Genomic DNA, 13,751 nt, shown 5'->3' with positions numbered 1-13,751 from the left:
ATAATAATGTACTTTCATTTCTCTCTTTCCAAACTTTGTGCTATTTCCAGTATTCTTAATTCCTTTGTGTAGATTTGTATTTTCAACTGGTGTTATTGTTTTCTTCCCCCTAAAGGGTGTCTTTTAAATTTTTTTACAGTGCAAGTTTGCTCATGATGAATTCATCCATCTTTTTTGTGTGTGTCTAAGAATGCATTTCCCTTTTATTTATTTACTTTTAATAAATTTATTTATTTTATTTATTTATTTTTGGCTGCGTTGGGTCTTGGTTGCTGTGCGCAGGCTTTCTCTCATTGCGGCGAGCGGGGGCTACTCTTCATTGCGGTGCACGGGCTTCTCATTGTGGTGGCTTCTCTTGTTGTGGAGCATGGGTTCTAGGCGGGCGGGCTTCAGTAGTTGTGGTGCGTGGGCTTCAGTAGTTGTGGCTCGTGGGCTGTAGAGCGCAGGCTCAGTAGTTGTGGCGAACGGGCTTAGTTGCTTCGCGGCATGTGGGATCTTCCCGGACCAGGGCTTGAACCTGTGTCTGCTGCATTGGCAGGCAGATTCTTAACCACTACGCCCCCAGGGAAGTCCCTCCCTTTTATTTTTGAAAGATGTTTTCACTGGATGTAACAAGTGTAGGTTGGCAGGGGTTATCATTTTGGTTTGGGATTTTATTTTTTATTAAAATGTGTTTGGGATTTGTTGTGCGTGTTGCACCTATGGGTTTGTAGTTTTAATTACATTTCAAGACATTTCTTCAGATATTTTTCTCTTCCTCACCTTTCTTCCTTTATGGACTCCATTTATACCTATATTAGGGCACTTAAAGTTGACCCATAGCTCACTCATGCTCAATTTATTTTTCTATAAAGAATATTATATTCATTTTGGATATTTCCTACTGCTGTGTCTTCAAATTCATGAATCTTTTCTTCTGTAATGTGTAATTTTCCATTAATTCCATTGAGTATATTTTTTATCTCAGATATCATTTTTGTCTCTCGAAGTCTGATTTGCATCTTTTTAGTATTCTATATCTGTATATAACTTTTTGGAGGAATATGGTTATAATGGCTGTTTTAATGTCTTTATTTCTAATTCTAAGATATGTGTCAGTTCTGGGTTGGTTTTAGTTGAGTTTTTTCCTCATGGGTTATGTTTTGCTCCCTCTTTGCATACCTCGTAATTTTTAACTGGATGCCATACATTGTGAATTTACCTTTTTTGGTTGCTCGATATTTTTGTATTCCTATAAATTTTCTTGAGCTTTGTTTTAGGATTCAGTTTACTTACTTGGAAACAATTTGATTCTTTCAAGTGTTGCTGTTAACATTTGTTAGATATGACTAGAACAGTGCTCAGTTTAGGTCTAATTATTTCCATTTCAGAGCCAAGACCCTTTAGATTCTCCCTTCAGTGCCCTTTTATGAGGTTTTCCATCCTGACTGGGGGAAACAGGCCCTATTCCTGGCTCTATATGAGTCCTGGGCACTGTTTCCTCTAATTCTTTGAGTTGGTTGTTTCCCCAGCCTCGTCAAGTTTCCTCACGTGTACGTTGATTGGTACTAGGCTCTGCAGATCTCTGAGGTTTTTCTCTCTGTGCTGCTGTCCCCTCTCTGGTACTCTTTCCTTAGAACTCTAGCCACCTATTGTCCCCGGCCTCTCAGCTCCATATCCTTAACTCAGAGTCCATCAGCTTCTGCCTGGGTTTTGCCTCCCTGTGTTTTATTCTGGAAACTCTTCTTAAGGTAGTAATTTTGGGCAGTTGCTGGCCTTATCTTATTTATTTTCTATCTTTCAGGGATCACTCTCTTTCTTTTCCAAATGTATTGTGTCTTGCCATTGTTTCATATATTTCGTTTTTGGGTTGTTTCAGATAGGAAGGTAAATTCAGTCCTTGTTTCCCTGTCTTGGCTAGAAGCAAGATGTTGGGGCTGGTGCATTCTTCATCTCCTTACCTGTTCTCAATTCACGTATCCCAAACTCTCTTAGATGCAACATGAAGCAGAGTTATCCCCTGTGAACTTGCTTGCCCTCATTTTTGTTTGCACATATTATTTTTGCCCTTAGAGTGCTTTCCTGCTCTAAAATTATTTAACTAAATAGAGTAGGACATAATTAGTCTTCCATGACATCTGATTTTGAAGGTCTGATTCAGAGTACATTCCATTTGAGAATGAAAAGAAAGGACAGGAGTGTATTATGACACCTTTTGCATTGATTTAACATCTAAACAGTTTAGAAATGAAGCCAATATTTCAGCAGAATGCTTAGCAGCATTTAGTCTTTCAGCTAGAGAGATGTCTAGTTGAAATCCTTATTTAATTAATCAGTCTGCTTGGCCCTTACCGAACATTTATCCTGCATTTGCCTTAGTTGTAGTTGTGTTTGTACCTTGTCTGTTAAATTATCAATTAGATCCATATTTAGAAAATGTGTTTATTATTAGCACATTTAAAACTTAGCATCTAGAATAATTTAAGGAGTTATTTTTTCCAATATATAATCCTTATTCTATTATTGTGGATTCCTTTCTTTTTCCTACTTTAGGACACGAGCCAGAAATTCCATTGTTCCTACTCTGAAGGTTTTTAACCTGAAAGTAGGATCTTTTGATTTGTTCTATTTGAAGAAAAAAATTATGTTCCAAGGATGTGATCCTACTCTGATCTTTTTCACTAGAAGGAAGGTGGGAGTAGAGGGTTTTGTTTGTTTGTTTGTTTGTTTCTGTCTGTAGGTTTGTGAGAGACAAATGACTGATACAAGCTGGTAGGTTGCCTTTATTTCCATAGAAGTCACTCTTCGGGTAGTGACAAAGTCAGCCTTTTGTCTTTTTAGTCTGTTATAGTGAGATGACAGCGATTTTCATAATGAAAGAAACCACTAAAATAACAAAATGAAGTGTTATAGCTAATAATCAGCAGAGGAGATGATCCTGGAACATTATCGGATTTAAAACTGAATCATCAAGATTAAATTTTTAACTGGTGTGGTTTTGGTGAAGGAGAGCAGGGTAACATTGTGGAGGGGGTACTGGAATGAATTGAAAGGATTAGGTTACAGGTTAATAGGGTATCCACTAAATTCTTTGTGACTCTGAGCAAGTCTTGTGATTTTGAACTTTATTATCTTCACCTGTTATAACTAAATAAACTAACATTTAATGGGTGATTCTATTGTACCAGGCACATTGCTGGTCAGCTTACTTATTATACTTCATTTAATCCTCATATTGAACTTAGAAAGTAAAAAGAATCTACAGCTTACAGATGAGGAAATGAAGGTTCCAAAATGTTAAGTAACATTCAACATGTTGAGCAATTAAGTCTTAATGGACAATTGATTCTAAGTCTTTATTACTCTAAAGCCATGAAGTTCTTTCTATTCCTGTTTCTTCTGTTTCTAAAAAGCACTTTAATATTTTTAAACTATGAAGCATGTGTTTTGTTTGCTAAGGTGGTAAATTTCCACCTGCCTTAGGTCAGGCTCTCTCATTTTTGTTCCTATCAGTTTTCCTACTTGCAGTGTATTCTGATTATTAAAATCTTATTTGTTAGTGCCTGATTCACCAGTGATTTACAGTGATGTCTTCTTCATGTGAGAACTTAAAGCATTTATTATCTGTCACTCATTTATTAGTTATATATTTGAGATACATTTAGTCATTTTATATTTGAAATTTGGGATAGCTCTTGAATTGTTTACATTTCTGCATGTCCATGTATATAACTGCTACACTTAAATCATAAGCTCCCTGAGGGAGCTGCTTCTTTCTTGGCAGGTAGCACAGCATTGTGCACATAGCATATATAACTTAATAAATAATTGTGTGAATGAATGCTGTCAACTAGAATATTTTAATCATCATTCCCGGTTATTCAGTTCTCATGGACAAATTTATGTAGGATGTTTTCAAAATATTAAATTCTGTAACTTTACATAGTCAGTGCCGTTAGCTTTTTAGAAAAATGCTTTTTAAAATTTTTGAAGAGGGTTCAATCAAAATCAAAATAGCATGTAGACTTATTTTGTCAGGGATACCAGTTACTTTGCCCATACCTCAGAGTTCCAGAAGCTGGTGCTCTTTCCCTCCCTTTCCCCCTGACAATCAAGGAAATCAAAAGAACACTTGAGTAATATTTAAGAGGTCTGGGTGGTCTCTGCCGCCGCCGCCGCTGCTGCTGCTATTACTACTACCACTACCTCCTCTATTACTAACTAAAAAGTCAGTTAACCATTCTGGGCTTTGGCTTTCTCATCCTTAAAAGAAGACTGAGTTGGAGTATGTGATCTTTAAAGACATAGTGTTCCAGAATTTTTAAAACCTGCAAGTTTAAAGTAAATTAGGTTTCAGAATTGTAAAGTAACATTTGATTCTCGCATTTCAAAATATTAGTAGCTTTATGTTAATTGGGGTTTTTTGGGAAAGCATTTGTGATTTCATGTTCTACTTTTATGGTTAATTTTCTTTTCTAATTTATCAGTGCTCCCTCACGTGTTGCTAAAGGAGTTGTTGAGCACACCAAAATGAGTCTACATGGTGCTAGTGGGGGACATGAGAGATCAAGAGATAGACGAAGGTCAAGTGACCGATCTCGAGATTCATCTCACGAAAGAACAGAATCTCAGCTCACTCCTTGTATTAGAAATGTTACTTCTCCAACACGACAGCACCATGTTGGTATGTAAAATCAACTAAGCTTCCCAGTGGTTTTTAAAAGCATGCATTTACCTTTTTTTTTTGGCCACGCCTCGAGGCTTGCGGCATCTTAGTTTCCCGATTGATCCTGGCATTGAAAGTGTCAAGTCCTAATCACTGCACTACCAGGGAATTCCCAATGCATTTACCTTTTTAATGCAGTAATAACAATGATTTGTGCCTAATACTTCAGATTAAAGTTAACTTCTTTCTTCTGTTCATTGCTTCTGTTTTAGCTTAGCTTGGTTCTTGCTGTGAAAAAACAGCTTATTAAATGAAACTTAAAAGTGAATTTCTTTTAATAGTCTGGGACAGTCTTATAAAAGAAATAATTTGAACAGCCTTTAAAACTGTAATATGTAGATTTAAAATTTTTTTTACGTGATTTTTATCTTGTGAGATATTGAGCAGTGGTTTATTTTAAAATAGTTTGTAGTGAATTATTGATAAGAATCCTTGTTAATCATATTAAAAAAGGAAGTGAAAGAGTAAGCATCGTAAGGTAATTTATCTTGATTTTTGACAATATTTTAGATTTAATAAAAAAAATAGAAGAGGAAAAGGAAGGTGTGAAGTGGTTTTTTTTTTCTCTTTTCTTGACAACTAGCTCAGGTCTTTTTCTTCCTTCCTACTTATTACTGTAAATGAATGCTATTACCCCAGGTAAATACATTGTGTGACTGTAAAACAGTAGTCTGAAGTGGAGGTACATAAACAATGTGAGCTTGCTGATTTTTATTTTCCACTCAGAAGTGGCAAATTAAATAATTTGACTTACTATTTGAGGTAGTTTCTGAAAACCTTGTATAAACCAAAATCATTTATATTAGGGTCTGATTATGTGGAGATGTTTTCAGTATCTAAGTAGGTCTTAAAAGTCAGACTAATACTGATAAGCTAAAAACCAACAAAAGTATAAATAAGAGTTGACAGTTTGTTATATGCAAAGTTTAGTATCTGGAAGGAGAATAGGAGATAAATTATTTTATTACTTTAGCAAATTTTACTTTTGGGATGCTACCAGCCTTGTGGAAATAGGCAATAAAAGGGAGGTGTCAGGGTATCTCTGGAGATACAGCAAACCTAATTATATAACCAGTAAAGCTGTACAGAGTGTTCTGAGTAGCTTGAGTCATGGAGGAATTTGGCAAAAGCTGATGAAACTGATGAGATGGAGGTATATTTTTAGGTCACCTTTAAAGTTTAGTAATCTAGCCTCTAAAGGAAACTTATCACAAAATCTTAGTTTTAATGTCCCCTTTGTAGACTATTGGAACCGCTAAAGAAAATTTTCTGACTTTCAACAATGTTTCCTATTAAAATTATACCTAATAATATGATCCTATAAAATTTTAGTAGTGCTTTATTCAAAAATGAGAATGAGAACAAAGCAGTATATCATAAGCTATTAAAACCACTTAATTTGCTAAGACATTAAGAGTCATTTGAAAACATAAATATACTTAATGTCTGCAGTGAAATTTTTTTCTTCCTTTGGGACCTTCCTTTTGTGAGACAAATAGCTGGTTTGGGGATTTCCTTATTAACATAGTAAGAGTCCAAAGTTTGTACTTTGTGTTTTCAGAATAGTGTTAATACTTTCAGTGTTTAGGAGAGTTAAAATTGTTATTAATCTTTTACTAACTTTTAATGCTTATTTATGTGACTTCTGAGAATATTCCTCTCCTTGGGTTTCTATATATTTTTAAGTAGAGCAATAATATAAAATTTACCTTACTTTTGATCTTAGTCTGGGTCAACATTAGTCAGCTATACATCTTTTTAAAAAAGTCTACAAAATTAATTTTTTTAGAAAACAATTTGATGTTTTAGCTTTCATTCCTAGAAAATAAATGAACATATATGATCTGGGAAAATTTATTTGAAATCAAAAAAGCAGAAATGCAGGGATATAAAACAGCTTTTCTAAATCACAGTTTTTAAAAGATATATATAAATCTCAAATTTTTAAAAAGAAAATTTGCATAACTTTGTTTAACATCTATATTTCAGAACGTGAGAAAGATCACAGCTCCTCTCGTCCAAGCAGTCCTCGTCCTCAAAAAGCATCTCCAAGTGGTTCCAGTAGCAGTGCTGGGAACAGCAGCAGAAACAGTAGTCAGTCAAGTTCAGATGGTAGCTGTAAGACATCTGGGGAAATGGTGTTTGTGTATGAAAATGCAAAAGAAGGAGCTCGGAATGTAAGAACGTCAGAACGAGTGACACTAATAGTGGATAACACTAGATTTGTTGTAGACCCATCCATTTTTACTGCACAGCCAAATACAATGTTGGGCAGGTTTGTATTGCTGTTCTTTGTATTATTAATTATAAATCACTTTAACATTGCTTTGGGTTTTTTTCATTTAAAGTTTTACAGTAATTCTCTGGTGGAATACAGTGTTCCTGCTGAGCTTTCGAGGTTAAATAATTTGCTGAAGTTAATCCGGCTAGAAAGTGGTAGAGCCAGATCTTGAACTTGTTTTTATTTCAAATAATCTTTGCTATACCAGTAGAAATAGCAAATATATTAGTTAAATGAAGACAGGACACTAAAAGATCTCTATAGGTTGAAAGCATAGATTGTATTTAACAAGGTGAATTTAACAGTGATAATGCTTCCTTCACTTAGGGCTCCCAAATTCAACCTCCAAATACAGCAGGTATCAGCATTTCATTAGCTGAAAAGTTAGCATGAGTTATCAATTTGATGTAGATACTTAAAAAAGAAATAATATTAACAAGTAGTTAGTAGAATGAAGGAGAGATAATTGTCTCTTAATCTGTACTAGTCTGGAGTAATAGATTAATATAAAGTTTTTAGTTATGGGAACCACAATCTAGAACTGATATAGACAATATGGACTCGTTATGGGAACTTCTGTCTAAGAATATAGACTTGATTTTTCAAAGTGTTCAAAACTAGGATCAGGGCTTCCTGGTGGCGCAGTGGTTGAGGGTCCGCCTGCCGATGCAGGGGACATGGGTTTGTGCCCTGGTCCGGGAAGATCCCACATGCTGCGGGGCGGCTGGGCCCCGTGAGCCATGGCCGCTGAGCCTGCGCATCTGGAGCCTGTGCTCCGCAACGGGAGAGGCCACAACAGTGAGAGGCCTGCGTACCGCAAAAACAAAAACAAAAACAAAAAAACTAGGATCAAACACCTTTTAATTGTAAAATTAGTGCCTTTTTTCCATTCATTCTAATATAAAACGAAGGAGACACATAAATGAAATGGAAGTTTACATGAGGTAAGAAAAAAAAAAAACCTTGTGTTTTTTGCTAGGTTGCATATGTAACTATTTGGCATATGTGTGTGTGTGTGTGTGTGTGTGATTTGTAAGTATCTCTGAATACCGAATAAATGCCAGCATGTGACACTGTTTACATTTTGAGTAGACAAATATTTCCTTTTAACATTGGCACTAGACTTTACATCTGTACGAAAAAAAATACTTGAACTCCATAGGCTTTTATGTATTATTAGAAGCATAGGGAAGATGGTTGATCGGAGCTCCTAAGAGTATGACTCAACACTGATAATACTTTATATTTTTACCTAAACTGTAAAGGAACACAGTTAAAAGGTAGAAGTAGATATTTGAAATTTTTCTTCAACTGATAGGCTACATTTTTCTTAAAACAAATGCAAAAGATTTTTTGTGTGTTTGTGATCCATATTGATCTGAAAAGTATAGCTTTCCCCTTTTGTAAAAATTTCAAGTATTTGAGAAAATTGCATGACATTTGATTCCTGAAAGACTCTCTTCTTCTTTTTTTCCCAAATCAGTGAAGGCTTCTTTTCATGTCAGCTGACGAAAGCATATCTTTGGGGATGAAAATTAATATTCATGGGAACTGTCAAAAACAGTTGGCATTCTTTTGGAAACTTAGAAATAAAAAAGCTTTGTTGTTTATAGGTTTCTGTGTTATAACAAAAGAGGGAACTATTTAAATTGGGAAATTGTTGAATAGAAAACTTAGATCAGCCATATTTACTTTAGGAATGGTGGCATCATTGAATTCAGAGGTTCAAATTCCTTTAATCACAATTTTAAAATTTTCTTGGGAGTTATGCATTCAGCTTTTCATTTTGAAGGACCTGTTTTGCAAATTGCCTCTTTTCTAAATAGTTATTGTTAAAGGGCCAACAATATGACTTGAAAAAATATAAATTCATTTGTATTTTCTTTTTGTAAAAATTAAGAGCTTGTTACTTATTTATTTAGAATTTTCATTCTCTTCTTAACTTGGTCATTTCTCCCTACCCCAGCATTTGATTGCTTGTTTTTCCGTTCTGGAATGCAAATATAAGAATCTTGTGCAAAATTTGTTACATTTATAGTTAAGATTGTGAAAAGTAACCTAATCTGCATACCCTTATTTTACTTTTTTCTAGTTTAGATTACTATATGTGCTTCTTTATAGAATAACTTTGCCTTGAAGACAGTAGTTTTAAGGAAAAAGCACAGATAGCATAGTTTTCCCTCCCTCCCCTCCCCTCCTTTCCCCCTCCTCTCCCCCTCCCCTCCCCTCCCCTCCCCCTGCCCTCCCCTCCCCTCTCCTCCCCTCCTCCCCTCCTCCCCTCCTCCCCTACTCCCCCTCCCCTCCTCCCCCTCTCTCCCTCCGTCCCTCCCTTCCTTCCTTCCTTTCTTTTTCTGGTTAAAATTAGTATAAGAATTTCTCCTAGATTGATGGTTTTTTTTCATCCCCTGAGGTGGAGGGACTGGAAAGTTTTTTAGCTTCTGAATTTTATTAATTTATTTTGTTTTCTTATAGGGAAGCTTTACTACTGTTTCCTCACACAAAAACATATTTTAATATTCCTTCATTTATTACATTTGCCTGAATAAACTTCTGATAAACATTCTTGAACTAATTTAATGACATAATTTAATGCTTAAATTATAATTCCTTTTTACTTTTGTACATGAAAACAATTTTCCCTTTTGAAGGAATATCTTAGTGATATATTTCTCAATTATTTGCTACCATAGGATGTTTGGATCTGGCAGAGAACATAACTTTACACGTCCCAATGAGAAGGGAGAGTATGAGGTGGCAGAGGGGATTGGCTCTACTGTGTTTCGAGCTATTCTGGTGAGTGCTCTTTCTTATGTGTATTGATTGAATCAGTTGACCCCTTCTTGTTAGGTACTTGGATTGGAAGCAGAGTTCTATTTGGATATCTCTATGGAAGTATCCAGGGCATTTTTTAAAAAAATACAATTTATCTTTTTTTGCTGTGTAAATATAATATGATATAAATAAATTAATTTTATAACCTTTATAAAGATAAGATAGGGGATAATTCATCTCTTAAGTCTGCACAGGCAATTCTTTCAAGAGTTTAGTGGTAACATTTCTATAGTCACATTACTCCACCCTCCTTAATTCTATTAAATACAGTAAGTTGATAATTTTTTACTACCAGAGAATAAATGTGGCTACTGGAATTCTAATATTTTATTGCATATAACTAACAATGGACACTTACGAACATTTAAAAGTCATCTCTAAAATGTATTTCTTACCATCTTTGTTTTAAAACTTAAAAAAAATTTTAACTTTTTATTTTGAGAAATATTTGAATTAATACTACAAGTCCCTATTGTAATTTTAAATCAGTGATAAAGGTTTGATTTACAGTGTGTGACAGTTTATGCCACAGTCTGAAAATATGGTTTCCTTAAATAGTTTTGTGGGAAGAGGAGAGGGAGGATCCTGAGGTACAAGACAGGAAAAGTAGTTGATAATGATCAGTACTAACAAGTACTTTGAAAAGTACCAGAAGATGTCTTGCTTCCATTCATGTAGCAACTTCAGAAATAATGTTGCTGTGGCTCTGAACCTCAAGAAGCTTGAGGCAGATCTTAATTTTGGGGGAAGTGCCTTTTCAGCTTCCCATACTTCCATTTGACCCCCAATGGAGTTGATAAGTTTACTCCATGACTCAGCTATGCAGTAACTTATCTGTAGTTCTCGGCCAGCCCCTAACAGCATTTTAAGTAGATTTTGGAAATAATTACTATTATTGTTCGTAATAATGTGGGCAACACCAAAGAACAGTATTTGGAAGAAGAATATCTAATTATGTGTTCTGTTTGCATGTATTTGAATACTTGGATATGATTTTGAAGTTCTTTACTAAAAACCTTAAATTTTGCTCAATTCTCTAGGTAATATTTAAGGTAACTTAAAATATATCATTTAACTTCCTTAAAAAATTTTTTAAAAATGCATGGTAGTTATGTAGACAAATAATTTGTAAGGGGGAGAATACATATACATTAGCATGATATAGTAGAGAGAAGAGATGCATAATTAATGAGGAGACCTGGGTGCTAATCTTACCTCTGCTGTTAAATAATTTTATAATAACTGGGTGAGTCAGTGAACCCATTTGGACATAAATTTTTCTTGTTGGTAAAATGAAAAAGTGGTTAGGTGAACGGAGGTCCCACCTAACTTTAAAGTTCCACAATTCCTCAGAGTACCATGATTTTTGAAAATTCTACCAGCCCAAGCTTAATAATAAGTTTTGCCTACCTCGTGCACTAGATGTTTTATGCATTCTTTACTTTTTTTTTTTAGGATTACTATAAAACAGGAATAATCCGTTGTCCTGATGGCATATCTATTCCTGAACTGAGAGAAGCTTGTGACTATCTTTGTATCTCTTTTGAATATAGTACTATTAAATGTAGAGATCTCAGTAAGTATGATGTTTTGTGTGTGTTTGTAGAGTTAAAATATGTTGGAATGAAATGCCTGAAATAATGCTGTTTACCTAGACTTCAAGTATTTGTTTAATTGAATTCTAGAACACTAATACCATGAAGATTATTTGTGAAAGTCCACAGAAATCTTTGTAAGCTCTTGGTGTAATTTTCCAAAACTTTCTTTCAACTTTAATAATTTTTTTGTTTATAGACTCTCCCAGATTTCCTCTTCAACTGTCTCCTCTATCATTTGTTGCCAGTCTTCATCTCCCAGCTTGGGAGCCCTGGCTTTGGCCAAGTGTGGTATTTGCCTTCACTCCTCAGATCACATCAACCAAAAATTTATAATTTTTTTGTACTTGCCATGTAATATAACATCCTAAGCCACTTTGAAAGATATAAATAATTCTCAAAAAGAGTATTTGTCATTAAAGATTTTAGATTGAATACCAAGTACTTAGCCCTCATTTATACAAAGGGTTAAATGACTTTATCCAAGAACTTCAAACATAGTCTCAGAGCAGGGTCTAGACCTTTGGAAATCTTAACTCTGTGATTGATATTTTCCTGTCACTCCCTTCCTTAGCACCCCTCCCTTTTACTGTTACATCATGCCTAAGAAAAAAGGTGACTATACACAGAAAAGTCAAAATGTATATGAGAATTATCAAATTTTGACTTGTGTATTAAGTGGTTGGAAAAGTTCAGAAGAAGCATATGTCACTGTGGGCTAGTGGGATTGGGGAAGAGTTCAGAGGAGACAGGTAGTAAAGAGCGAATAGGAGTGATTTAGCAAGAATGGAGTAGGAAGGTTACTCATTTGGGGATTACAGATGTAAGTGATAGACTTTGGAAATAACCTAGTTGGTGCAGAGACTATATTGGGACTGGAAGGGGATGGGAATAAATAGGGGGGCCAGATTATGGAAGGTCTTTAAACTAATATTCTTACATTTTATCCTATATAATGTGGGAAGCCATTTTAAAAGTTTGCTACCTGTGATTATAGATATGTGTTAGTCCCAGATATATGGTTATCTTTACTTCATTACCTAAACTCAACACTAGTTTAGCAGAGTGGGGTCATACCTTCTCAACATTGATGTGTTAGAAATTGTGAATGGAAAATTTTATTTAAATTTGTAAGGCAACTACTATATATTTAAATGTAGCGAACCTTCATGCTTAATTATGATTTAACTTCTTGCAAATGAGTGGCCTTATTAGGTCTGTTCCTAAGTACCATTTTCTTTTTGCCAGACATTTAAAGTCTCCATAGGGACAAAGGATTGGATGGTCCACCTTTGAGTCCATTTCTATATAAATGATACTTAAAAGTTTAAAGTCAAGTAGCTGGACAGCTGAAGCCTACAGCTGTAAACTTGAACAAAGTTTTCACATCTTAAAAAATGTTTTTTTGAAATCATGAGCATTAATTATTCTAATTTATAATTCTTTGACTTCAAGTTTTGTGTTTTTTTATTCATGGGACCATTTTAATTTAACTTTATATGATTAAATGTTGAATTTTGGTGACTGTCAGATTAAAAAAACACAAGATTCCTTATAGATGAATGGATTTTAGTTCTGTAATCCTTTGGACATAGTTTACCTTGTCATCACTGTTAAGTATCATTTATTTGTTATGGAATTAAAGGTAAGAATATTTATGTGTAATAGAAAGAAAATATGTATAATATGGTTTTTCTAAACTTCTGGCCTTTAAATAATACTTGTGTTTCTAGATTACTTGTAATATGTATTACTGGAAATTTAGAGATTCTCATAGACTTTATTGCAACAAAGCTATATAGAATTTGAAGAGATAGAAATGGTCTTGTAAAATATAAAAGGATACTGTAGGTGTAGACTTGAGTCCAAAAATGAATTTTTTCCTGCAAATATGTGCTTTTACTGAATATTGTAATGGCACTTTACACCAAAATGTCTTTTTGTCTCTTACTTAAAATTACAAAAGTACTAAATGTATATTGAATAGAGCATCCTGGATTTCTTGGGCAAGTTACTTAAAACCTTGTTTCTTAGTTGCCTCATCTTTAAAATGGGAGACAGTAATATTACTTACTTCACAAGGTTGTTGTGTAGATTATTAAATGGATAGTGCTTGACACATAGTGTTAAATAAGGGTTTGCTTTAAAAAAATAGTAGCAAAATTAGGAAATAAAGGTAAAGTAAAATAAAAAATATTAAAGGATCATATTGTACATTGCTATTTTATATTTCCACATGAAAATATATTGTGAATAACTGTATTAGAAAATATGCTTTAATAACAGCTTGTTTAATGGTTTACATAGTTATCACTCATTTTCTGCATTTTTATTGAAT

At 34.2% G+C, this 13,751-nt stretch overlaps 1 protein-coding gene across 5 annotated transcripts in view; it reads left to right on the top strand.

Annotated features, from left to right (window-relative positions):
- Positions 1–13,751, top strand: part of BTBD10 (BTB domain containing 10) — a 71,758-nt gene that overhangs the window by 43,236 nt on the left and 14,771 nt on the right. For all 5 annotated transcript variants that reach the window (XM_082660941.1, XM_082660940.1, XM_082660938.1 and 2 more), the window contains 4 exons: positions 4,467–4,663; positions 6,695–6,980; positions 9,677–9,779; positions 11,274–11,394. In XM_082660941.1, coding sequence (XP_082517067.1) covers positions 4,510–4,663; positions 6,695–6,980; positions 9,677–9,779; positions 11,274–11,394 — 664 coding nt within the window. In that variant the 5' untranslated portion in view covers positions 4,467–4,509. The remainder of the gene's footprint in view (positions 1–4,466; positions 4,664–6,694; positions 6,981–9,676; positions 9,780–11,273; positions 11,395–13,751) is intronic.

The sequence above is a fragment of the Grampus griseus genome (assembly GCF_964374135.1).
Source record: "Grampus griseus genome assembly, chromosome: 8".
Lineage (NCBI taxonomy): Eukaryota > Metazoa > Chordata > Mammalia > Artiodactyla > Delphinidae > Grampus > Grampus griseus.
This window is presented reverse-complemented; position numbering and strand designations above follow the sequence as displayed.